At 44.8% G+C, this 25,935-nt stretch overlaps 1 protein-coding gene across 6 annotated transcripts in view; it reads right to left on the bottom strand.

Moving 5' to 3' along the window:
* The window catches only part of LOC144605454 (copine-8-like), a 299,949-nt gene extending 274,025 nt beyond the window's left edge, over window positions 1-25,924 (bottom strand). For all 6 annotated transcript variants that reach the window (XM_078420725.1, XM_078420728.1, XM_078420727.1 and 3 more), the window contains exon 1: window positions 25,529-25,924. In XM_078420725.1, the coding sequence (XP_078276851.1) occupies window positions 25,529-25,674 (146 nt within the window). In that variant the 5' untranslated portion in view covers window positions 25,675-25,924. The remainder of the gene's footprint in view (window positions 1-25,528) is intronic.
* Window positions 25,925-25,935: the final 11 nt, after the last annotated feature.

The raw sequence follows: 25,935 nt of genomic DNA, 5'->3' as shown, positions 1-25,935 counted from the left end.
AGGAAGAAAGAGCTCTTCCCAGTTTTCTCCCCCTCTACTGCAATCAGTCTGAAGAAGGGTCCCAACCTGAAGGGTCCCAACCTGAAACATCACCTACTTCGTTGATGCTATCTGACCCACTAAGTTCCTCCAGCACTTTGGAGGTCCTTGTGGGTAAACCAGCATCTGCAGTTCCTTGTTCCTCCAACACTTTGTGTTTTACTCAGGAAGCAGTGTGCTGTACATGGATGGCATCCTCTGTCGCATTAGATCAGTGATTTAGCAACACAACTTGACACTAAGTGATGATCAAGATACACTTGACTCACTGGATATGATTCACTAGCTTGACAGAATCTCGCATTTGCACACGATGATATATATAGCAACTCTTTTCTTTCAAGTTAATGGAAATCTCTGTTGCAACATTAAGTTTGTGCCTCTATAATGCCTCTGGGAGAATCCACCAGATTGATAACATAACACAAGTCATAGTCAGAGTCATGCAGCTCTGAAACAGCCCTTCAGCCCATCTAGGTGTCCTTGTACACCAGTCACTGAAAGTTGGCGTGCAGGTACAGCAGGCAGTGAACAAATCTAATGGCATGTTGGCCTTCATAACGAGGGGATTTCAGTATAAGAGTAAAGAGGTTCTTCTGCAGCTGTACAGGGCCCTGGTAAGACCACATCTGGAGTATTGTGTACAGTTTTGGTCTCCTAATTTGAGGAAGGACATCCTTGTAATTGAGGCAGTGCAGCGTAGGTTCACGAGATTGATCCCTGGGATGGCGGGACTGACATATGAGGAAAGATTGAAAAGACTAGGCTTGTGTTCACTGGTGTTTAGAAGAATGAGAGGGGATCTTATAGAGACATAAAATTATAAAAGGACTGGACAAACTAGATGCAGGAAAAATGTTCCCAATGTTGGGGGAGTCCAGCACCAGGGGCCACAGTCTTAGAATAAAGGGGAGGCCATTTAAAACTGAGGTGAGAAGGAACTTTTTCCACCCAGAGAGTTGTGAATTTGTGGAATTATCTGCCACAGAGGGCAGTGGAGGCCAAATCACTGGATGAATTTAAGAGAGTTAGATAGAGCTCTATGGGCTAGTGGAATCAAGGGATATGGGGCGAAGTTGGGCACAGGTTACTGATTGTGGATGATCACAATGAATTGGGGTGCTGGCTCGAAGGGCCAAATGGCCTCCTCCTGCACCTATTTTCTATGTTTCTTTCTCACCCATGCCACCAAGATACCCATCTACACTAGTCCCACCTGTATTTGGCCCATATCCCTCGAAACCTTTCCCATCTACGTACCTGTCCAAGGGTCTTTTATATGCTGTGATTGAACCTGCCATAACCAACTTCTCTGGCAGCTTGTTCCACAGCCCCACACTTATCTGAGTGAAGTTTGTATCATAATTCCTTGGCACTATTGTACAACATACATTCATGCAAAGCAAAAAATGCAAATTTAGAAAAATCTCTTCCAACCAATTCAGCGGCCTAACATTATCACACTGGCTATGATGTTCAAAAGTGTTGATTAGTTGATTTAAAATTAACAAAATCTTTACGAGCATTTTGGAAAGCAGCAAGTTAAATTTACATAATGAAAAACTATGAATCTTTAAACAGCTAATTAAATGTCAAAGAAAGTTTTCAATTGCAGATGTGGAGAGATTATCTCCTGATTATTTTCATGAATCATAAGAAATTATAATTCTGATAAATGATCTGTTAGTTTTCATTTTTTCACTGGATATCAAAAAAACTCCTTTCTCCTTTGAATTTGACATCTGTCTGATTCACCTCTACCCCATTGTTTAGTTTATTGTCACGTAAATCGAGGTGCAGTGAAAAGCTTCCGATGCATGCTATCCGGTCAGCAGAAAAACAATACATGATTACAATTCAGCCATTTACAGTGTATAGATGCAAGATAAGGGAATAACGTTTAGTGCAAAGTAAAGTCAGCAAAGTCTGACCAAGGATAGTCCGATGGTCACCAATGAGGTGGAGTGTAGTTCAGGACTACTCTCAGGCTCCGGAAGGACAATTCAGTTGCCTGATAACAGCTGGGAGAAATTGTCCCTGAATCTAGAGGGGTGCGTTTACACACTTCTGTACCTTTTGCCTGATGGAAGAGGGGAGAAGAGGGAGTGGCCAGAGTGCGACTCATCCTTAATTATGCTGCTTTGCCTTGCCGAGACAGTGTGAGGTATTGCAGATATTGCTGAGAACTATATTCTGCACTCAGTATCTTCCCCTTTGCTCCACCTACTGTATTTGAGTTGGACTTGATTATATTTATTTTCTGGAATATCTGATCTGTTTGGATAGCATGCAATTTCACTGTACCTCAGTGCACATTGACAATATAAAAACCTAAATCTATTGTCTACATGGTGCAATCTGATGTATGAAATAATTGCCTGAAAATGTTCCAAATCTATAAATTTACTATTTTCGACAGTAAGACTTCACTGCTGGAGAAGCTGAAATTTTGCAGGTACATAAATCTAACCATTAAGGAAGGCAGAGTGTTTGAAACATCATATGAGGTGCTTTGTCCAAAACATATGGGTACATGTAAAGCCATCAATGCATTCTTTACCTCTCTAAATGCATCTTTATTGCTTCCATAAAAGGCACAATATAATATAAACTGGTCACACTTCCTACTGGTAAACTGGATAGGGCTGTGGAATCAATGCAAATGGTACAGAAGATAGACACAAAATGCTGGAAATGGAATACGTGACATTTCGGGTTGAGACCAGTGCTCAGACTGAGAGTCAGGGGAGAGGGAAACTAGAGATATGAAAAGGTTCAGAACAAATCAGAGCCAGCACCGATGACCAAGGAAAGGTTGAGCCCACAATGGTCCATTGTTGGCTGTGGAAGTGGTGAGAACGAAGAGATATATGTGGATGTAAACAGTGGAGCTAGTGTAATGACTAGCGTGGCGTAGGGACGGAGAGAGAGAGGGAATGCAAGGGTTACTTGAAATTAAAGGTCATTGAACTAGCTAAACAAAATTTAGAGCAGATAAACGACGTACAAAGCTAGGAATGAAAATGGGCAACAGATATATGATGAGTGATGTACAATAACTAAAAATAACTGAGCGTTTGATGGCATTGAGCCTCTACTCACTGGAGTTAAGAAGAATGGGGGGGGGGCTCATTGAAACTTACCGAACAGCGAAAGGCCGTGATAGAGTGGATGTGGAAAGCATGTTTCCACTTGTTGGAGCGTCTAGGACCAGAGGTCATAGCCTCAGAATTAAAGGACGTACTTTTGGGAAGAAGATGAAGAGGAATTTCTATAGTCAGAGGGTGGCGAATCTGTGGAATTCTTTGCCACGGAAGGCTGTGGAGACCAAATCAATGGATATTTTTAAGGCAGAGATAGATAGATTCTTGATTAGTACAGGTGTCAGGGGTTATGGGGAGAAGGCAGGAGAATGGGGTTAGGAGAGATAGTTCAGCCATGATTGAATGGCAGAGTAGATGGATCGAATGGTCTCATTCTGCACCTATAACTTATGACCTAAAATGTAGCTTAAAAATAACCCAGGAATGCATGGTGTGTGGGATGCGACAGGGAGGAGAAACAAGGTAGGTAGCAGGGGCCTGAGGGATAATGTGTGAAGACGCGAGGATGTGCGCAAGAGAACCAGAGTAAATAGGAGGAGAGCGAATGAGTCCTTCATTCTCTAACATTGAAATGAATATGGTGCTCAGGTCAAATGTAGAAGTGCAATATCCTGTCAAAGTGCTGGAGTAACTCAGCGGGTCAGATAGCTTTCCTAGAGAAATGGTTAGGTGACGCTTCTGGTTGGGACCCTTCTTCAGACTGAGAAATGAAAGCTAGAAGAGTGGAAGGGCTAGACAAAGCCTGGCAGGTCATCATTTTCAAGTATATTGACCTATTTCAGTGAAAAGAGTCCCACTTGGATCATAAAAGCCAGCACAAAGCCTTCATAAAAGGCCAGTTGGCCTTCCCCATCTGTAGATTCAATGCGAGTAATCAATCGGGTAGAACACTTGGGGGAATACATCAGAATACTTGGGGGAAAGGTTATTTGGTAAATAACAGCTCTGTCCATAAAGGCTTCCATGTTAATTTTATAATTTACATTCTGTATGGTTTTGACTCTTTGAATTTTATTACAATACTAGACCAAGTAGACCCGTTGGGCCCAAACCTCTCCTGCATTGGTACAGCACCCTCTCCCCCCCTTTCCCTCTCCCCCCCTTTCCCTCTCCCCCACTCCATCCCCCTCATCCCTCCCCTTATCCTCCCTCCCTCTACCCCCCCCCCCCCCCCAGGAGATGGATTTAAACTTTAAAATGTGAATAACTTTTAAAATATAACACAGAAACAATGAAAAATAACAATGAAACTTCTTCCATTAGCACCAAAGGGATGACAGTCAGTAAGGTGGGCCTAAAATTGTCACACGATCGTGTACAGTTTTGGCTATAGTTCAGGAACAAACAAGAGTTTTCCCCCAAGATTAGTACCGCTCAAGGTGGAACAGTTAATGAATCCACCACGGGTACAAGACCACTTTTAGGGTTATTGTCACATGTACCGAGGCACAGTGAAAAGCTTTGTTTTGCAACTCTATCCAAACAGGCCGGATAATACTGTACATGGCTGTACAGATAACACTGTGATGGCTGTTTGTGTTAAAAAATTGCAATTGTGTGTCTTGTGTTCTTTATTGTCTACTGCCGGACCCTGACACGTGAGAGGACGCTGGCGCTATTTGTTCGCCGCTTCTCCGTCAGGATAGTTTGTCTGTTTGTTTTTATGTCTTGACTGTTTTTGTAAAGCGTCTTTGAGCATTTGGAAAAGCGCTATAAAAAATAAATGTTTATTATTATTATTATTACATAAATACAATCAAGTCAACCTCAAGAATGATAGGTGGAGCAAAGGGGAAGACACAGAGTGCAGAATATAGTTCTCAGCATTGTAGCGCAACAATTCAAGGACAAAGTCCAATGTCTGCAATAGGGTAGAGGCTGATTGGACAGTTCCCTAGCTTATGGATGCATGATTATTAGAACAAACAATTTATTCACTGAATATCTACAGGCAATAGAGTTATTTTTAAAATCCCAGGTCAAAACGCCCAGTCTGCGTCTGTTGAATTAAGAGCTGTCAAATTAATCCTCTCCCTTGCCCTTTTCTCTTCCTCCAATTCCCTTTTGAAAGTCCTTATTCCATCTGTTTCACCAAGATATCATTTGAGATGACAAACTTTGAGTAATTAGATTCCCTCATATCACCTCTGGCTCATTTACCAATTAACTTAAATCTATGTCCACCCTCGCCACCACTTACACCAATGCAGATGGTTTCACTCTTTGAAAGCCTTCATGACTTTGAATGTCTTTGTTAAATAATCTCATAATTCCATTTCTAAGCAGAGTCATCCCACTTTCATTATCTTTCTCCATGTTACTTGCAGTCCCCCTTGAAATCCCCTCTTCAAAGCCTTGACATCTTTACTAAGGTCTTGCTTACTCCTTTTCTTGTGATACAAATTGCTTTTGAGTGTGACTGTTTCAGGTTACAAAAGTCCACAACTAATTGGGAAACTTGGACTGGAAACATGCCAACATTTTAAAAAACAGCAACACATCAGTTTTACACTATCCTCAATTTAAATTGGAAGGGACATATTATTCAGCAAAAGTGAGGAATAGATTGGGTAGATGCACAGAATCTCTTCCCCAGAGTAGGGGAAGAGGACCAGAGGACATTGGTTTAAGGTGAAGGGGAGAAGATTTAATAGGAATCTGAGGGGTAACTTTTTCCACAGAGGGTGGTGGGTGCATGGAACAAGCTGCCAGAACAGGTAGTTGAGGCTGGGACTATCCCAACATTTAAGTCAGTTAGACAGGTACTTGGATAGGACAAGTCTGGAGGGATATGGACCAAGCGCTGGCAGGTGGAACTAATGTAGCTGGGACATTGTTGGCTGGTGTGGGCACGTTGGGCCGAAGGGCCTGTTTCCACACTGTATCACTCTATGACTCTAAAACACAAAGTGCTGGAGGAACTCAATAGGTCAGGCATAATCCCTGGAGAACATGAAAAGGTGATGTTTTGACTCCCGACCCACAACCCTGTCCATGTTCTCCATGGATGTTGCCTGCAGAGAGAATGGACAGGTGATATTTCAGCACGTAGAAGCAAGTAACTGCAGATACTGGTTTACAAAAAAGACACAAAAAGTGCTGGAGTTACTCAGCAGGTCAGGCATAATCCCTGGAGAACATGAAAAGGTGATGTTTTGACTCCCGACCCACAACCCTGTCCATGTTCTCCATGGATGTTGCCTGACCCGCAGAGTTACTCCGGCACTTGGGGTCTCTTTTGCCCCCAAGTCTACGGTTTAAAGTTTGGAGCCTACTTGGAGGTTGCAGTGTTTAATAGCCTGTTGGTTATGGGGAAGAAGCTGAACCTGAACCTGTTTGTTACAGTTTTGAAGCTCCTGTACCTTCTTCCCGATGGCAGGAGTGAAATGTGAATGGGTCTCTGATGATGCTGGGTACCTTTTGGAGGCAGCGACTCTTGGAGATCCTTCAATGGCGGGGAGGTCATTATCTTGCAAAGTGATGAGAGGGATGGTTTTATCCCCCTTATCTGCTCTCAAACTAAAATAGCCACTATGGACACTAGATTTTCAATCTGGGGAGTGAAACTCCCCTGTGGAGTGTTGCAAGGTGGGGCACACACACATAGCTTTGAATGTTTAGTTTAGAGATACAACGCTGAAACAGGCTCGTCGGCCCACCGAGTCGGAGCCGACCAGCGATCACCCCGTACACTAGTTCTGTCCTACACACTAGGGACAATTTACAATTTTTACCGAAGCCAATTAATCTACAAACCTGTGCATCTTTGGAGTGTGGGAAGTAACCGGAGCACCCGGAGAATACCAATGCAGTCCCGGGGAGAAAGTCTCCATACAGACACCACCCATAGTCCGGCTCCAACTATGCACTCTGGCGCTGTGAGGCAGCAACTCTGCCACTGTGCCACCATTCCGCCCCACCCCAAGTGCTTCCGTTTTATTCAGCATTTGGGGATTTTGGGAAACAGAGGGTGGAGGTCACAAAATAAACATATCTCCCTAACGTGGAGTGAGGACAAAGCAGTAGGAAACCTCCGTTACTCTTATCCTGATATTCTGTTTCCTTTTGATAGACACAAAATGCTGGAGTAACTCAGCGGGACAGGCAGCATCTCTGGATGGAAGGAATGGGTGACGCTTCGAGTCGAGAGCTTTTACAAGATAATAGATTGTTTTCTTTTAAAGCAAAGATTTATAATGCTTTCAGTATCCTGAAAAAAAATGCTTTCTCTGTGAATGCAAATAGCATTTTAACTGCCGACATCAATGACAACAAAGAGCAAATATCTCCGGAAAAGAAAATCTAAATTTCTCCAAACTGAAGATTTTTCTTTTTAATGAGACCCGTATGCCAGAACAAATCAAATGTATGTCACAGGCTTCTGTTTGAAAAGATATATACATTTGGAAACTCTGCACATCGATTTTGTTGATACAAATAATTATATTGAAATCAGTCATCCCTAGAATAAAACAAAGTGCTGGAAGAACTCAGTGGATCAGGCAGCACCTGTGGGGGGAATCTTAGACCTATGTGTCTTCATTCCCGGAATAAACATTGATTTACCCATTTTACAAAATAGTGGGCAATATCTGATATTGATGTAAATTTATCACTAACTACTAAAAAAAAAATTGCTTGCTTGGTTGGATTTTGAGCTCACGGAAATTACAATGGAATATTTGCCTGGTATTAGTATAAATGGTATAAAAGATTAATAGGCAGCTAAATTATTAAGGAATCATCCTTGATTAACAACAATCACTACCATTAGCCAATATACTTAATTAAAGCAACCTCAAGCCTCTACATTTTAGGCTCTTCCGTAGATTAAATGATGGGAAGGTACAGCATGGAAACAGGCCCTTCGGCCCACCGAGTCCATGCTGACCGTCAATCACCTGCTCAAACTGGTTTAATGTTTTCCCACTTTCTCACCCACTCCCTACACACCAGGGGCAATTTACGGAGATCACATAACCTCCATCACATGGAAAAGCAGTCAACATAATCAAAGTCTTGTCTCCCCATAGTTATTCCTTCTCCCCGCTCCCGTCAAAGCAGAAGATATAAGAGCTTGAAAACATGCACCACTAGACTCAGGAACAGCTTGTTCCCCTCTGTTATCAAGCTTCTGAACGGTCCTTCCAGAAGTTAGGGTACCGTCTGAATCACCTCTGCCTCAGTGCAGACATTTGCCCAGTCTTTGGACCTGATGTGCAACAATGCAGAAAACTATATTCTGCACGCTGCTCCTTAGTTTAGTTTAGTTTAGAGATACACCCCTTTGGCCCAAGGTCCGTGCCAACCACGATCACCCACACACTAGTATTATCCTACACACTAGGAATAATTTTACAGAAGCCAATTAACCTACAAACCCACACATCTTTGGAGTGTGGGAGAAAACCGGAGCACCCAGAGAAAACCCACGCAGTCGCAGGGACAATGTATAAACTCCGTGCGGACAGCACCGATTGTCAGAAATGAGCCTAGTTCTCTGATGCTGCAAGGCAGCAACTCTACCGTTGCACCACTCCATTGTTCTGGAGCTTCGTTGATTGTACCCGTGTATAGTATCCAATCAGTTTAGTTAGCATTCAAAACAAAGCTTTTCACTGTACCTCAGTACACATGACAATAATAAGCTTAAATCTGCTGCTCCCATTATCAAGAGTTCTGAAAGGGTCCCATATCAGTCTACCGTTTATGTAAAATAAATAGACGCCCCCGGTGTGCAGGATGGGAGAGCAATGAGAACTCGTGTGAACGGGCGATCGATGGTCGGCATGGACACGGTGGGCCGAAGGGACCCGTTTCCAAGATGTATCTCTAAACGCTTCCAAGGAAGCTTCCTCTAGAACATTCTATCTGGGCTAGAGTTAAACATCTTATCTTTGCCTGTCTTTATCAACTCTAGCATTATGATGGTGTTATGCCTGGTGCTTGGGAGTGTGCAAGAGGGAGATAGCCACAGGTTTTTATTCCGCCCAGCTTTGGTGAAGCTACAGATTAGGGCAGCAGGAGGGATAGAAAGGGATTTGCTCACTCCCGTGAAGAAATTCTGTACTTTTGAAAAATACATCACAAGAATGAATTTTCAGCCAGGTCACTTTCCAGAACATACGGTCAACCAAGCATTAAAAAAGCCAACATTCTGAGATGTGACAGGCAGATATGATTTCAGTATTTTCCGCTCTTGGATTTAACCCCTTAAAGTGAAGGTAGCTTGGCAGGAGAATTTGGTTTCCTTAAGGCGATATGTATTCAGGAGCAAGATCAGAAGATGATATTTAATGAATGCTTTCATGGTGATCTTGGAAACCACGGTCAATCAGTCAATCTTTCCTGGCCCGTTCGTTGATCCAGTAAAGCTGGAAATACTCAGGAGGTCAGTCAGGATCTGAGGCAAGAGATGGAAACGATGACAAAATTCAAGATGGCTGCGGTAGCGGACAGAAGGAGAGGATCGTTGCCAGTAAGCGGGCTGGGGACTCACCTCGCACGCCCTCGGAGAAGCTGAGGGGCACGGAAACTGAGCGGTGGCCGTGTGAAGAGAGGGGATGGCGCGTTCATGGGTCTCGGTGTTGGTGGAGTGGGCCGCTGGAGGCCCTGCAGCAGCCTGGGGCTCAATTTGATCGGGCGCCACTCCAAGAGGCCAAGAGACTGGATCAGACACTGCCTGCAGCGGCCCGGAGCGGTGGAGGACACCGATAGCTTCGCCAAGCCAGGCTGGCCCCTACTACTCTGACCCAGTGCCGTCGCCAGGACGGCAGGCCTTCATGGCCAAGATAAGACTCTACATTTTTAACTATTTAAGTTTGAAGGATACAAGATGGCACTGGAAACATTGTGACTCGTGTGTAATGGCTCCGTGTAATCTCCTATTCTTACACTTCTACTTAAATATGATTGTGCTTATGTACAGTAAGATTGTTACTGAAATTATGCAAAATAAATTTCACTGTACCTAGTAGGTACATGTGACAATAAAGAACCATTGTTTAGGTTTCACATCAATGAACATCTTAAATTGAACCGGTAACCGTTGCTTGATTCACAGATGGCGGCACAGTGGCAGAGATCGTGTCTAACAGCGCCAGAGACCCAGGTTCAATCCTGACTAAGAGGGCTGTCTGTACGAGGCTTGTATGTTCTCCTTGTGACCGCCTGGGTTTTCTCCGGGTACTCTGCTTTCTTCCAACATCCCAAAGACAGACAGGTTTGTTGGTTAATTGACTTTGGTTAAAAAAAAAAATAATTTGCCCCTAGGATAATGCTAATGTACAGGGTGATCGCTGGTCGGCAACGACTCGGTGGGCTGAAGGGGCTGTTTCCGCTCTGTGAGTCTAAAGATATTTCCCGACTGGCTACACAACGCCATCACATTTTGTTTTTGTTTCAGCTTCACTGCATCAGCAGAAATTTTGATTGGCACAGCTAATAGGCTCTATTCTGTTTCTCTTCCTCAGTCCCTCTCCCATCAGATGGAAGCAGATCCTTCTCTGGGGAGTAGGGTTGCCAACTGTCCCGTATTAGCAGAGACATCCTGTATTTAGACATCCGTTAGACATCCTGTGTCATGTGTGGCGGCGCCTAACGGCTGCGGCTCGCTGGCAGTCTGTTTGTCTTTTTTCCTTTTTTGTTTGTGTGTTGGTGTTGGGGTGGTTTTTGTTTTTGGCTGTGTATGTGTCTCTTCCTCGGGGCGAGGCTCGGTCGTGGGGCCTTCCATCGCCCGGCGCGGCTCGGCCGCGGGACTTAACATCGCCAGCGCGGCTCGGCCGCGGTACTTAACAGCGCCCGGTGCGGCTCGGCCGCGGGGCCTTCCATCGCCCGGTGCGGCTTGGCCGTGGGACTTAACATCACCGGCGCGGCTCGGCCGCGGGACTTAACAGCGCCCGGTGCGGCTCGGCCGCGGGACTTAACAGCGCCCGGTGCGGCTCGGCCGCGGGGCCTTCCATCGCCCGGTACGGCCGCGGGACGTTTCAGCGCTCGGTGCGGCTCGGCCGCGGGGGCTGTGCGGGTCGGTCGCCTCGGTAGGGGTCGAGCTGTCTGTCCGTGGGCATGGGGGGAAGAGAGAGGAAGTTTTGTTGCCTTCCATCACAGTGAGGGGGTGTTTGGAGTCACTGTGATGGATGTTTGTGTTGGGGTCGTGTGTATTGTGTTCTTTTTGTTTGTGTTCTGTGACTGCTGGAAATGTAATTTTGTTCGGTATCTCGGTATCGAATGACAATAAAGCTCTGTATTCCTGTATTTTGGGCTAAATTGGCTTGTCCCGTATGGGACAGCCTTTGTCCCGTATTAGGCCGGGGAGGCACTGTAGGCCCGGACGCTGTAGGCCCAGACAGTGTAGTAGGAAAAAAACCTGCAGATTCTGGTTAAAAATCTGTGCCTACCTTCTGGACAGTGTAGGTGCGGACAGTGTAGGCCCAGAGACCACCTAACAGAGGTTGCATAGCAACCCACCTCCCTGCCCGGGCAGCCGCCATTGGTGGAGCGAGAGCACGTAGCCGCTGTCTGGGTGAGGTCACGTGGTGCGCGGGGCAGTGACATCACCTTCTCCCGTATTTGGGAGTGCTATAGTTGGCAACCCTACTGGGGAGAACAGGCAAAGGGTCACCACCCTCTCACGCCATCTTTACCCACTATGGATCTGATGTACTACAATGCCAGGAACTATACTCTAAACTCTGTATCTTCCCCTTTGCTCTACACATTCTACTTGAGATTTGCTCAATTGTATTTATGTATAGTATTCTCATGTTATTCTCCCCACAATCACGATAAGCTAGGGTACTGTCCGATTCACCTCTACCCCATTGCGGACATTGTAGTACATCGGTTCCATGGACAAAGTCCAATGTGGAGAACTATATGCTGCACTGTATCTTCCACATTGCTCCATCTATTGTACTTAAGTTTGACTTTATTGTATTCATGTATGGTACATCTGATCTGTTCGGATAGCACACAAAAGCTTTTCACTGTACCTCAAAATGTGACAATAAATCTAAACCCACACAATGAGCATTGTTACTGACCAAGACTAAACTATTTCAAATTACAGCAGCCATTTTGAAAGCAGATTCATCAGCTAAGATGATTAGCTTTAATATATTTGAGATTTTGTTTTACTGTGAATCTTCTCAGTAACCTATACATGACAGAGAGCGTCACTATTCTTAAAGCACAAAAGCAGGTCTACACTCTTGGGTATATCAGCACAATCATTTTGAATACTTTATTTTAGTTTACGGTCACATAGAGAGAGGTACAGTGAAAAGCTTTTTTGTTGCGTGCTATCTAGTCAGCAGAAAGACAATACACGATACAATCAAGCCGACTAGTGTATTTGTATATAGGATAAAGGGAATACCGCATAGTGAAATGCTACTGTTGGGGTAGAGGTTTAAATGAATGGAGTGATTGTAATGAGGAATTGCTGACCGACTTCTGGGACCAGAATTGGGCGCCATCTTAATTAGGCGCGATATATTCAAACACATTAAAAACTTGAATTATAATAGGGAATTATATGTGCATTCATTATGCAGTTATATTGAAAATTATCTAAATAATCTAAATAAACATAGCACAAAAAGTAAGGAAATTTGTGTTTGGTAGATTATTTCTTTGTTGTAACAATGCTTCTTGGCAATAAATCTTATACCGTTGGAAAGCCTGTTTATTTCCCTTTTAAATGGTGCCACATTTGTAAGGAACATGCATTTGTGGGATGAGCAGCAGAGCTGAGTATATGGGATGCGCCCATGAAAAATCTGCCAAATCTTCTCTGCCAGTGCCAAACAGCTTATTCTGCCATTGACTCTTGTTCGGTGTTGTTTGGTGGATTGGATGATTAAAGTCTGAAGAAACAAGACATATTGGCAATTTAACAATTTATTCATTTAATAAACAGGAGCCTCAGTAGCGTGTGGAAGAACCATACACAGCCATAACAGCCTGGCACCTCCTCCTCATGCTGGTCACCAGCCTGGTCACACACTGTTGTGGGATGGCATCCCATTCTTCAACCAGCATTTGTCGCAAGTCAGCCAACGTGGTTGTGTTGGTCACTCTGGCACGAACAGCACGCCCAAGCTGATCCCACAAGTGTTCAATGGGGTTGAGGTCAGGACTGCTGGCAGGCCATTCCATCCTCTCCACTCCCAAATTCTGAAGGTAGTCTCTGAGAAACCCTGCTCTGTGGGGGCGAGCATTGTCATCTTGGAGGATAGAGTTCGGTCCCAGACTGTGGAGATATGGGATTGCCACTGGTTGCAGAATCTCATCTCGATATCTCTCTGCATTGAGATTGCCTCCAATGATGACAAGCCTCGTTTTTCCAGTGAGGGAGATGCCGCCCCACACCATCACACTGCCTCCACCAAAAGATGTTACTCTATCGGTGCAGCAATCAGCATAGCGTTCTCCACGTCTTCTCCACACTTTGACCCTATGATCCAACTGCCGTAGGCAGAATCTGGACTCATCGCTGAACATAACGTTCCTCCACATGTTCAGGTTCCAGTGCACGTGTTGCCGACACCAGCGCAAACGGGCCTGACGGTGAAGGGCAGTCATGGCAGGCCTCCTGGCAGCCCTATGAGACCGGAGATCGGCTGCGTGCAGTCTGTTCCGAATTGTCTGGGCAGAGAGCCGTCGGCCATATCGTCCTGCAAACCTTGACTGCAAATCTGTAGAAGACAGCCTACGGTTCCTAAGTGCTGACAGGGTGAGGAAACGGTCTTCTTCGGGTGTCGTCTTCTTGGGACGCCCACTTCGCGGCCTGTCTCTGACATCCCCCGTTATATGGAACTTGGCCTTCACTTTGGAGATGGTACTAGGGCTCACTCCAAATAATGCTGCAACTTGGTTTTGCGGAACACCAGCTTGAAGTTGCCCTATCGCACGGGCCCTATCCAGATCAGTCAAACGTGGCATGCCGATTCTTGGAGCAGACACCTACTGACCACTGTAGCAGGGCCCATGCTCACAGATGCTGCCAATCAGGTGCCAATCAGGCACCTGATTGTCAGCACCTGGGGGTACCAGAAGCTCAAAACAAGAGTCAATAGCGACAGCAGAATAAGCTGTTTGGCATTGGCAGAGAAGATTTGGCAAATTTTTCATGGGCGCACCCCATATACTCAGCTCGGCTGCTCATCCCACAAATGCATGTTCCTTACAAATGTGGCACCATTTAAAAGGGAAATAAACAGGCTTTCCAACAGTATAAGATTTATTGCCAAGAAGCATTGTTACAACAAAGAAATAATCTACCAAACACAAATGTCCTTACTTTTTGTGCTATGTTTATATTTTGGGGTAAAAATATAATTAAAGTTACAACAAACATTTTTTTTAAAGCCTCATGTTATTTTGGCCAAGGATTCTATTTAGAGTGTTTATGTTGTTATTCTTTTTTAATTTAAGCGTGGTAAAATCCAAGAACAATGTTCGAATATTAATTTTACAGCAATGATAAAGGGGGAATAAAGTCTTCTGCCCCGAAGAAAGTTCTCTGGAAATAAGTGGAAGAAACGTAAAGAAATCCAATGAGTCATTTCTGGCAAGGGCCAGTATGCAGCTAAACTGAAATGCACAGTCTTTTACCCAGAGTAACGGAATCAAGAACCAGAGGTCATAGGTTTAAGGTGAGGGGAGGGGAAGGATTTAATCGGAACCCGAGGGGCGACTTTTTCCACACAGAGGGTGGTGAGTGTATGGAACGAGCTGCCACAGAAGTTAGTTGAGACAGGTAACATAACAACATTTAAGAGACATTTGGACAGGTACATGGATAGGAAAGCTTGAGAGGGACATGGGCCAAATGCAGGCAGGTGGGGCTCGTGTGGATGGGGCATCTCGGTCGGCATGGGCAAGTGGGGTGAAGGGCCTGTTTCCGTGCTGTATGAATCTATGACTATATCTTACCCCAAGCTGGTACAAATCGAAGGTATTTATTTCACAAAATGCTGGAGTAACTCAGCAGGTCAGGCAGCATCTCAGGAGAGAAGGAATGGGTGACGTTTCAGGTCGAGACCCTTCTTCGGACTGATGTCAGGGGGGCGGGACAAAGGAAGGATATAGGTGGAGACAGGAAGATAGAGGGAGAACTGGGAAGGGGGAGCAGAAGAGAGGGACAGAGGAACTATCTAAAGTTGGAGAAGTCAATGTTCATACCGCTGGGCTGCAAGCTGCCCAAGTGAAATACGAGGTGCTGTTCCTCCAATTTCCGGTGGGCCTCACTATGGCACTGGAGGTGGCCCATGACAGAAAGGTCAGTCTGGGAGTGGGAGGGGGAGGTAAAGTGCTCAGCCACCGGGAGATCAGGTTGGTTAAGGCGGACTGAGCGAAGGTGTTGAGCGAAACGATCGCCGAGCCTGCGTTTGGTTTCGCCGATGTAAAGAAGTTGACATCTAGAGCAGCGGATACAATAGATGAGGTTGGAGGAGGTGCAGGTGAACCTCTGTCTCACCTGGAAAGACTGTTTGGGTCCTTGAATGGAGTTGAGGGGGGAGGTAAAGGGGCAGGTGTTGCATCTCCTGCAGTTGCAGGGGGAAGTGCCCGGGGATGGGGTGGTTTGGGTAGGAAGGGACGAGTGGACCAGGGAGTTACGGAGGGAACACTTTGCGGAATGCAGAAAGGGGAGGGGATGGGAAGATATGGCCAGTGGTGTTGGATACGCTGGCTGGTGGGGTGGAAGGTGAGAACGAGGGGGATTCTGTCCTTGTTACGAATGGGGGGAGGGGGAGCAAGAGCGGAGCTGCGGGATGTAGGAGAGGCCCTAGTGAGAGCCTCATCTATAATGGAAGAGGGGAAGCCCCGTTTCCTGAAGAATGAGGACATCTCTGATGCCCTAGTGTGAAACACCTTATCGCGGGCGCAGATGCGGCATAGACGGAGGAATTGGGAGTAGGGGATAGACTTTTTGCAGGAGACTGGGTGGGAAGAAGTGTAGTCCAGATAGCTGTGCGAGTCAGTGGGTTTATGGTAGATGTCAGTCACTAGTCTGTCTCCTGTGATGGAGATGGTGAGGTCCAGAAACGGGAGGGAGATGTCGGAGATAGTAAAAGTATATTTAAGAGCAGGATGGAAATTGCTCTTAGAGTAATGCTGTCATAGTGGAAGCAACATTAAGGTGGGCAAGAATAAAAAGTCGCAGTGAAATAAAGTAATAAATCACTCCAGTCAAACTAGATGCAATGACATTTAAAAATAAGAATATGAATAGCAATGGAAATAGGAGATCACAGTCAAATGCAATGAGATGGGAACGTTATAGAGCCCACAATGACCAACATGCCCCATCTACACTAGTCCCACCTGCCTGCATTTTGCCCATATCCCTCTAAACCTATCCAATCCATGTACCTGTCTAAATGTTTCTAAAAACGTTGCGTCAACTACCTCCTCCGGCAGCTCGTTCCATACACCCACCACTCCATGCGTAAACAAAAAATTATCCCTCGGGTACCTATTACCCATTGTTGAAGAGACCAAGCAGTCAGATGTGAAACTATAGACAGCTTCAGAAAGATTTACCTCAAGTCAATAAGGTCAATGATCACACCAGAAGTGGACAACATGCACAGGAAAAAAGAATGAATATGTCACATTTTAAGGACAAATCACTTCTGCTGCTATTTGTTTATTGTTTCTTGATATCTTGGGGTATGATATAGTCATAGATTCATTGATGGACTTAGAGTAACGATTCACAAGAACCTCAATGTCACATTTTAAGGACAAATCCCTTCAGTGATCTATCAATACCCCCCCATTGCAGTCTACTCAAGAGACACTGGGGCAGCACAGTGGGGCAGCGATAGAGTTACTGCCTTACAGTGCCAGAGACAAGGGTTCGATCCTGACTATGGGCGCTGTCCGTACAGAGTTTGTATGTCCTCCCTGTGACCAAGTGGGTTGTCTCCAGGTGTTCCGGTTTCCTCACACATTCAAAAGACGTGCAGGTTTGTATCTTATTTAGCTTCTGTAAAGTTGTTTCCAGTTGTTGGTTAGAGCTAGCGTGTGGGGAGATTGCTGGTTGGTGCAGTCTCGGTGGGCCGAAGGGCCTGTTTCTACGCTATATCTCTAAACTAAATTATTAATATCTCTAAAGTAAACATCTCTAAACTAAACACAATCTGCCCCAGGCAAATGATGGTCCAGTTTTATACTGCCATCGTAGAGTCTGTCCACACCTTCTCCATCATGGTCTGGTTTGGCTCAGCCACCAAGCACGACACCCAGAGGCTGCAGCGCATCGTTCGATCAGCCGAGAAGGTTGATGGCTGCAACCTTCCCCCCCCCATTGACGAACTGTGCACTGCAAGGGCCAGGAAGTGAGCGGGCAAGATCATCTCTGACCCCTCTCACCCTGGCCACAAACTCTTTGCAGCACCTCTCTCCGGAAGGCGACTCCGGACTGTCAAAGCAGCCACAGCCAGACATAAAAACAGCCTTTTTTCCCCACGAGCAGTAGCTCTACTTAACAACCAAAAGTCTGTAGCCGCCTTTTGCTCTGGTATTTTATTTCATTCTTCACATGTGTGAATTATAATGTTTATTTTTAATTGTTTACTGTATGCCCTGTTGTTACGCGAGCAAAACACCAAGGCAAATTCCTTGTATGTTTACATACTTGGCTGATAAAATTTATTCATTTCAATTCACACTTGCTGCAGCTTTTCAGGACCATTAATGCAATCACACATAATTAAATAGACAAACTTTATCACCTAATAAATTAATAATCAGTAATACTGGGTAACCAGACCATAATAGCAGAGAACGCAAGTCTGAACAGCTGCCTAGATTTGGCCACATCTCTCTAGATAATAGACAATAGGTGCAGGAGGCCATTCAGCCCTTTGAGCCAGCACCGCCATTCAATGTGATCATGGCTGATCATTCTCAATCAGTACCCCGTTCCTGCCTTCTCCCCATACCCCCTGACTCTGTTATCCTTAAGAGCTCTATCTAGCTCTCTCTTGAATGCATCTCTAAAATGTTCCTGTCCATGTAATTGTCCAAATATACCCGTCCATGTACCCGTCAGATCCCAGCATCGGCATTTCCTCGTGTTTAATTTCGTTTTAGTTCAGAAATGCAGCATGGAAACAGAACATTCGGCCCACGTCGACCATTGATCACCCATTCAGACAACCTCTACTACATCCCACTTTCTCATCCACTCCCCTACACACCAGGGGCATTTTACAGAAGGCCAATTAACCTGCAACCCAGCACGGCTTTGGGATGTGGGAGGAAACCAGAGCACCCAGAATAAACCCACACAGTCACAAGGAGAACGTGCAAACCCCATGTACCGAGGAACAACCAGGAACTGCAGCAACCGGGGTCAGGATCAAACTCCGGTCTTTGGCGCTGAAGCAGCAGCTCTACCTGCTGCTCCACTGTAACACACAGTGCCTCCCCACCTGTGCATTATTTGCTCAAAAGTAAAATGCCAATAGATCCAATTTCTTGGGAAGCATGTTTCCAACACAATATAATACACACACGCGCGATGTAGCATAATACAAATATATTACTCAATTAACAATATTGATCCCTATTCATCCCTGTATTAACATACAAGATGCACCGAATCATACAAAACAATTAATCATAATCAAATATCAAATAATTTCTGATCCGCACCATCCATTTAGACGTCAGTATTTACATTGACAAAACCATTGCTCAGCATTGTGAATTGCATTTGTACAGCCTATCCAAAACATTAGTGTCTCTAGTCAACTTTTAATTATAAGTTACTCTGCCAACATTTACAATTGTAAATATTTCCAATTACACCCCCATCCACTGCCAGCAATTACACTGCCTCAGTTTTAAGTAGTCCAACCATGCAATCGTACTAGGGGCATCTGTGTGTGGCAACAAACTCTAAATATTTCAAGATTCACAGATGTTTTATTAACATATGTCCTGAAATGGAACAAAGAAACTCTTACTGACAGCAGCACAATAGATATGCAAACAGATCCATCACAAACTTCTGTGCATTTTATCCTATTGATTACTCGTCAAACAAAAATCAAAATCATACGATAAGAGAACAGATTATTTTAATCCGATTCCAAATTCAGTTTGTGCTCAATTGTGAACCATTTTATAAGGCGATAGTCAGAGATCTTGATACTTTCTTTGTAGGCAACAGAATTGGCATAAAGTTTTCCTCATCGTACAATCTTCCATTGCATTCGAATGACTTCCACTTTCTCTCCAACTGCTTAGAACTTCCAATTCTCCAACCTACCCCATTACACACATTGGACTTTGTCTCTGGAACTGTTACACTACAATGCTGAGAACTATATTCTGCACTCAGTATCTTCCCCTTTGCTCTACCTATTGTACTTGAGTTTGACTTGATTGTAATTATGTATAGTATAATCTGGCTGGAATGGATTGGCATGCAAATCAAAGCTTTTCACTGTAACTCATGCAACAACTCAACACCTAAACCTACATGGAGGGAAAATTATTATTTTGAATTTTACCTGGTAGATGTCACAGAGAATACATTTACAATAAGGATGAGAGGGGATCTTGTTGAAAAAGGATGAGAGGGGATCCTATTGAAATATAAGAGACAGACAGGTGGGCAGAGAGGGTGGGGTTGCTCTGCTGGTAAGGAATGATATTCATTCCCTTGCAAGGGGTGACATAGAATCAGGAGATGTTGAATCAGTATGGATAGAAATTATGAATTGTAAGGGTAAAAAGACCCTAATGGGAGTTATTTATAGGCCCCCAAACAGTAGCCTCGACAGGGTGCAAGTTGAATCAGGAGATAAAATTGGCGTGTCACAAATGTAATGCTACGGTGGTTATGGGAGATTTCAACATGCAGGTAGACTGGGAAAATCAGGTTGGAAATGGACCCCAGGAAAGAGAGTTTGTAGAGTGCCTTCGAGATGGATTCTTAGAACAGCTTGTACTGGAGCCTACCAGGGAGAAGGCAATTCTGGATTTAGTGTTGTGTAATGATCCTGATCTGATAAGGGGAATAGAGGTAAAAGAGCCATTAGGAGGCAGTGATCACAACACGATAAGTTTTACTCTGCAAATGGAAAGGCAGAAGGGAAAATCGGAAGTGTCGGTCTTACAGTATAGCAAAGGGGATTACAGAGGCATGAGCTGGCCAAAATTTACTGGAAGGAGGCCCTAGCAGGGAAGACGGTAGAACAGCAATGGCAGGTATTCCTGGGAATAATGCAGAGGTTGCAGGATCAATTTATCCCAAAGAGGCGGAAAGACTCTAAGGGGAGTAAAAGACACCTGTGGCTGATGAGGGAAGTCAAGGACAGCATAAAAATTGAGGAGAGGAAGTATAACATAGCAAAGAAGAGTGGGAAGACAGAGGATTGGGACTCTTTTAAAGAGCAACAAAAGTTAACTAAAAAGGCAATACGGGGAGAAAAGATGAGGTACGAGGGTAAACTAGCCAATAATATAAAGGAGGATAGCAAAAGTCTTTTTAGGTACGTGAAGAGGAAAAAAATAGTCAAGGCAAATGTGGGTCCCTTGAAGACAGAAGCAGGGGAATTTATTATGGGGAACAAAGAAATGGCAGACGAGTTAAACCGTTACTTTGGATCTGTGTTTAATGAGGAGGATACACACAATCTCCCAAATGTTCTAGGGGCCGGAGAACCTAGGGTGATGGAGGAACTGAAGGAAATCCACATTAGGCAGGAAATGGTTTTGGGTAGACTGATGGGACTGAAGGCTGATAAATCCCCAGGGCCTGATGGTCTGCATCCCAGGGTACTTAAGGAGGTGGCTCTAGAAATAGTGGAAGCATTGGAGATCATTTTTCAATGTTCTATAGATTCAGGATCAGTTCCTGTGGATTGGAGGATAGCAAATGTTATCCCACTTTTTAAGAAAGGAGGGAGAGAGAAAACGGGTAATTATAGACCAGTTAGTCTGACATCAGTGGTGGGGAAGATGCTGGAGTCAATTATAAAAGACGAAATTGCTGAGCATTTGGATAGCAGTAACAGGATCATTCCGAGTCAGCATGGATTTATGAAGGGGAAATCATGCTTGACAAATCTACTGGAATTTTTTGAGGATGTAACTAGGAAAATTGACAGGGGAGAGTCAGTGGATGTGGTGTACCTCAACTTTCAGAAAGCCTTCGACAAGGTCCCACATAGGAGATTAGTGGGCAAAATTAGAGCACATGGTATTGGGGGTAGGGTACTGACATGGATAGAAAATTGGTTGACAGACAGAAAGCAAAGAGTGGGGATAAATGGGTCCCTTTCTGAATGGCAGGCAGTGACCAGTGGGGTACCGCAAGGTTTGGTGCTGGGACCCCAGCTATTTACGATATACATTAATGACTTAAATGAAGGGATTAAAAGTACCATTAGCAAATTTGCAGATGATACTAAGCTGGGGGGTAGTGTGAATTGTGAGGAAGATGTAATAAGGCTGCAGGGTGACTTGGACAGGTTGTGTGAGTGGGCGGATACATGGCAGATGCAGTTTAATGTAGATAAGTGTGAGGTTATTCACATTGGAAGTAAGAATAGAAAGGCAGATTATTATCTGAATGGTGTCAAGTTAGGAAGAGGGGATGTTCAACGAGATCTGGGTGTCCTAGTGCATCAGTCACTGAAAGGAAGCATGCAGGTACAGCAGGCAGTGAAGAAAGTCAATGGAATGTTGGCCTTCGTAACAAGAGGAGTTGAGTATAGGAGCAAAAAGGTCCTTCTACAGTTGTACCGGGCCCTGGTGAGACCGCACCTGGAGTACTGTGTGCAGTTTTGGTCTCCAAATTTGAGGAAGGATATTCTTGCTATTGAGGGCGTGCAGCGTAGGTTCACTAGGTTGATTCCCGGAATGGCGGGACTGTCGTATGTTGAAAGTCTGGAGCAATTAGGCTTGTATACACTGGAATTTAGAAGGATGAGGGGGGATCTTATTGAAACGTATAAGATAATTAGGGGATTGGACACATTAGAGGCAGGAAACATGTTCCCAATGTTGGGGGAGTCCAGAACAAGGGGCCACAGTTTAAGAATAAGGGGTAGGCCATTTAGAACGGAGATGAGGAAGAACTTTTTCAGTCAGAGAGTGGTGAAGGTGTGGAATTCTCTGCCTCAGAAGGCAGTGGAGGCCAGTTCGTTGGATGCTTTCAAGAGAGAGCTGGATAGAGCTCTTAAGGATAGCAGAGTGAGGGGGTATGGGGAGAAGGCAGGAATGGGGTACTGATTGAGAGTGATCAGCCATGATCGCATTGAATGGCGGTACTGGCTCGAAGGGCTGAATGGCCTACTCCTGCACCTATTGTCTATTGTCTATTGTTTATTAAGGGATTGGACACGTTAGAGGCAGGAAACATGTTCCCAATGTTGGGGGAGTCCAGAACCAGGGGCCACAGTTTAAGAATAAGGGGTAGGCCATTTAGAACAGAGATGAGGAAAAACCTTTTCACTCAGAGAGTTGTAAATCTGTGGAATTCTCTGCCTCAGAGGGCAGTGGAGGGCAATTCTCTGGATGCTTTCAAGAGAGATTTAGAAAGAGCTCTTAATGATAGAGGAGTCAGGAGGTACGGGGAGAGGGCAGGAACGGGGTACTAATTGTGGATGATCAGCCATGATCACATTGAATGGCAGTGTTGGCTTGAAGGGCCGAATAGCCTACTCCTGCACCTATTGTCTATTTATTGGGATCACTCTTTACCATTGTACTTTAGCTAAGACCCGATGAGTTGCACTTGGAGACTACTTTTGCATGCACATCACAAAATAACCAATTACTATTTCCATAACGGCACATGCATTCTCTGTTATATCAATGCATTATGAAGAGTGTGAAACTTTTGCTTTGAATGGCAAGAGGGGTGGACAATTAATTGGATTTTACATCCAAAAGATATTTGACCCAAATTATAGAATTGAAAAACATTGCAAGTAAATTAGAAAAAGTCTACATTCATTCTGCATGCTATTTGGTGACTGTTACTAATAATTGCCTGATATTAATTTCTATTGAATATCAGGAGAAATATTAAAGCATTCTGCCGACCTCCAGTGACATGGATCGTTCATATTGCCTTCAATTTGGTGAAGGGGAATAAATTACTTTTAATTTAAACCTTCATTAAATATTTCCTCGACCAAAACAAATGCATTTCACGTTTCTACCACTCGAATAGTGACATTGAAATAACACAGAACTGCAGATGCTGCTTTATACTGAAGAAAGATACAAAATGCTGGAGTAACTCAGCGGGTCAGACAGTATCTCTGGAGAAAAGGAATAAGTGATGTTTCGGATCGAGATCTTCAGACTCGTTTCGGTTCGAGATCGTTCTCAACCTGAAATGTCACCTATTCTGCCTGACCAACTGAATTACCCCAGCATTTTGTATCTATCTTGGTTGTTAATGGTTTATTTTGTGATGAACATAAGGGACGGAAGGGAGGGGGGGGGGGGGGGGGGGGGAGAGGGAGGGGAAGAGAGAGAGAGAGAGAGAGAGAGAGAGAGAGAGATTTTACAGAAATAAAATTGGGAGAAAAAAATCTCTGCTTTGATTGTCCATGAGGGTATTTTTTGGCAATGGCTCCAGGAATTATCCTTCGTACAGCTAAATTAACTGGCAAATTCTGGAAATCTGAAAGAAAACAGAGAATGCTCAGGAGGTTCTATGACATCTATGGAGACAGAAATAAAAAAAAGAATTAGTGTCTTGGTGAATGACCCATCGTAGGAACTGGTTAGCAAGTCAGACAGTATCTCTGGAGAAAAGGAACAGGTGACATTTCAGGTTGAGAAGGGTCTCGACCCGAAACGGGTCTGAAGAAAGATCTCGACCCAAAACATCACATTCCTTTTCCCCACAGACACTGTCTGACTGAGTGAGAACAGATTTTTTCAATCAAGGTCTTAAAGAGGCGTTACAAGGAACTGCAGATGCTGGTTTACAAAACTCACACACACACACAGTGTGTTCTGGAGGAACTCAGCGGGTCAGACAGCATCTCTGGAGAATATGGATGCGTTGGATAAAATCTGAAACGTCACCCATCAGTGTCCTCCAGAAATGCTGCTTGACCCCGCTGGGTTACTTTTTTAAATACACGAAGAAGCACTTGCAACGCCTCTTTAAGACCTTGATTGGAAAAAAAAACTCCTCCGACGCAGTCACCCATTAACTTCTTGTTAATCAACCACATCTAGTTACTTCAACCACATCTTCAGGTTTAGTTTGTGCAACGGAATACGTTGTTAATCTAATAAGGAACTCTGGTTAGTTTTGGTTATGTTTAGGCTGTCTACGGTCCTTTTACTGCTGGACATTGAAAGGCAGAGCCCGGCGGTGACACCCCTCAAATAAGAGAGGGGATATCACCCCAGCGGGTCACACGAGTAGCAAGGGTGCCTGCAATGTTTTAAGGCAGGTGCGAACACCGAGTGTGACACTATTGGATGCATAGAGAATATACGAAGAACTTTACCCTTTTTCTTTGGGACATTGGTTTATTCTGAATGAAGTTTTTCTTTTAAATAATCAGAAGGGGTCCATGCTCCTGTTGGTCAGGCAGCATCTCAGGAGACCATGGCATTAGGCAGATAGCGTTCCAGGCCATATCTAGGCATCCAACGCCACCTAGCCCCAATTTCTCCTATCTCCAGAGATGCTGCCCGACCCGTTGAGTTACTCCAGCACTTTGTGTCTTTGAAGAACGGTCCCGACCCAAAACGTCACCTATGTTTGTTCTCCAGAGATGCTGCCCGACCCGCTGAGTTACTCTAGCGCCTGCCTTAGGTGGAAACCGTCGGCACCTGCCTTTTGCTGTTTATTCCGACCGCTTGTGTACTGTGCATTTCGATGCCGGGACACGAGTTGAAAGTTGGGAGAGCCGAGAGGATTTACAAACAGATTAAACACTGACTGAAGTGGCCCAAATAGCCGACCCCACTACACAAGAGCCACTTGGACCCCCGGCTCCACCTCACACACTGATGTTTCCAGATATCACCACCGCTGGCTGCAACTCAAGTTAACATCGAATTTCCAGCTTGGGTTAATACCCAATTAGACATTAACCAAAGGTCCAGCTATGGACATAATGAAAAGCACAATGTTACACAGTAATTTTTAAGTATCTCTACGATATATAAGGTTAAGACTGTGGTTGTACATTGTGTTAAACCCGTACATCTTATTTTTAAAGTCTGAAGAAGGGTCTCGACAGAAACCCTTCTACCCGGAGATGCTGCCTGCCCCGCGGAGTGATTCCAGCATTCTGTGTCTCTCTTATTTTAAAGGCAACAATTTGAACTTGGGAGCAGCTATTTCTCCGCCGCTCTCTGCCTCTCTGTCCACTCACCTGCATGAGACGGTGATCTCCACTTTGGTGGCCGGGATGCTCCCCTGGATGGGGTCAAAATCGCTCACAGAAGCCATGTCATCGAATTTGTCCATCTCGTCTTCTTCCATCGGCATCCGATAATCCCAGGCAGTTTCTTCCAGCATGAGCGCCACGGGGATGGGCGACTGTAGGAGTCGAGGGTGGGAGGGAGAGTCAGGGCAACAAACCCTGCGACTGAACGCTGGTGCATCCGAATTCTTTCAACGCAACCTTTCCCTCGGTCTAATTGCACAGCTCAGAACGAAGCCTTAATTACAGGGTTCGGGCTGAACCCACACGCCCCGCCCTCGCGTCTAAAGATAACTTGCATTGCTCGCAACAGTCAGCGCTCAGGACCTGCCCAGTGAAGCATGGTTATTCCCCTC

This window comes from Rhinoraja longicauda, chromosome 24 (genome assembly GCF_053455715.1).
Source record: "Rhinoraja longicauda isolate Sanriku21f chromosome 24, sRhiLon1.1, whole genome shotgun sequence".
Lineage (NCBI taxonomy): Eukaryota > Metazoa > Chordata > Chondrichthyes > Rajiformes > Arhynchobatidae > Rhinoraja > Rhinoraja longicauda.
The sequence above is the reverse complement of the archived record's forward strand: the minus strand, read 5'-3'. Positions and strand labels throughout refer to the sequence as shown.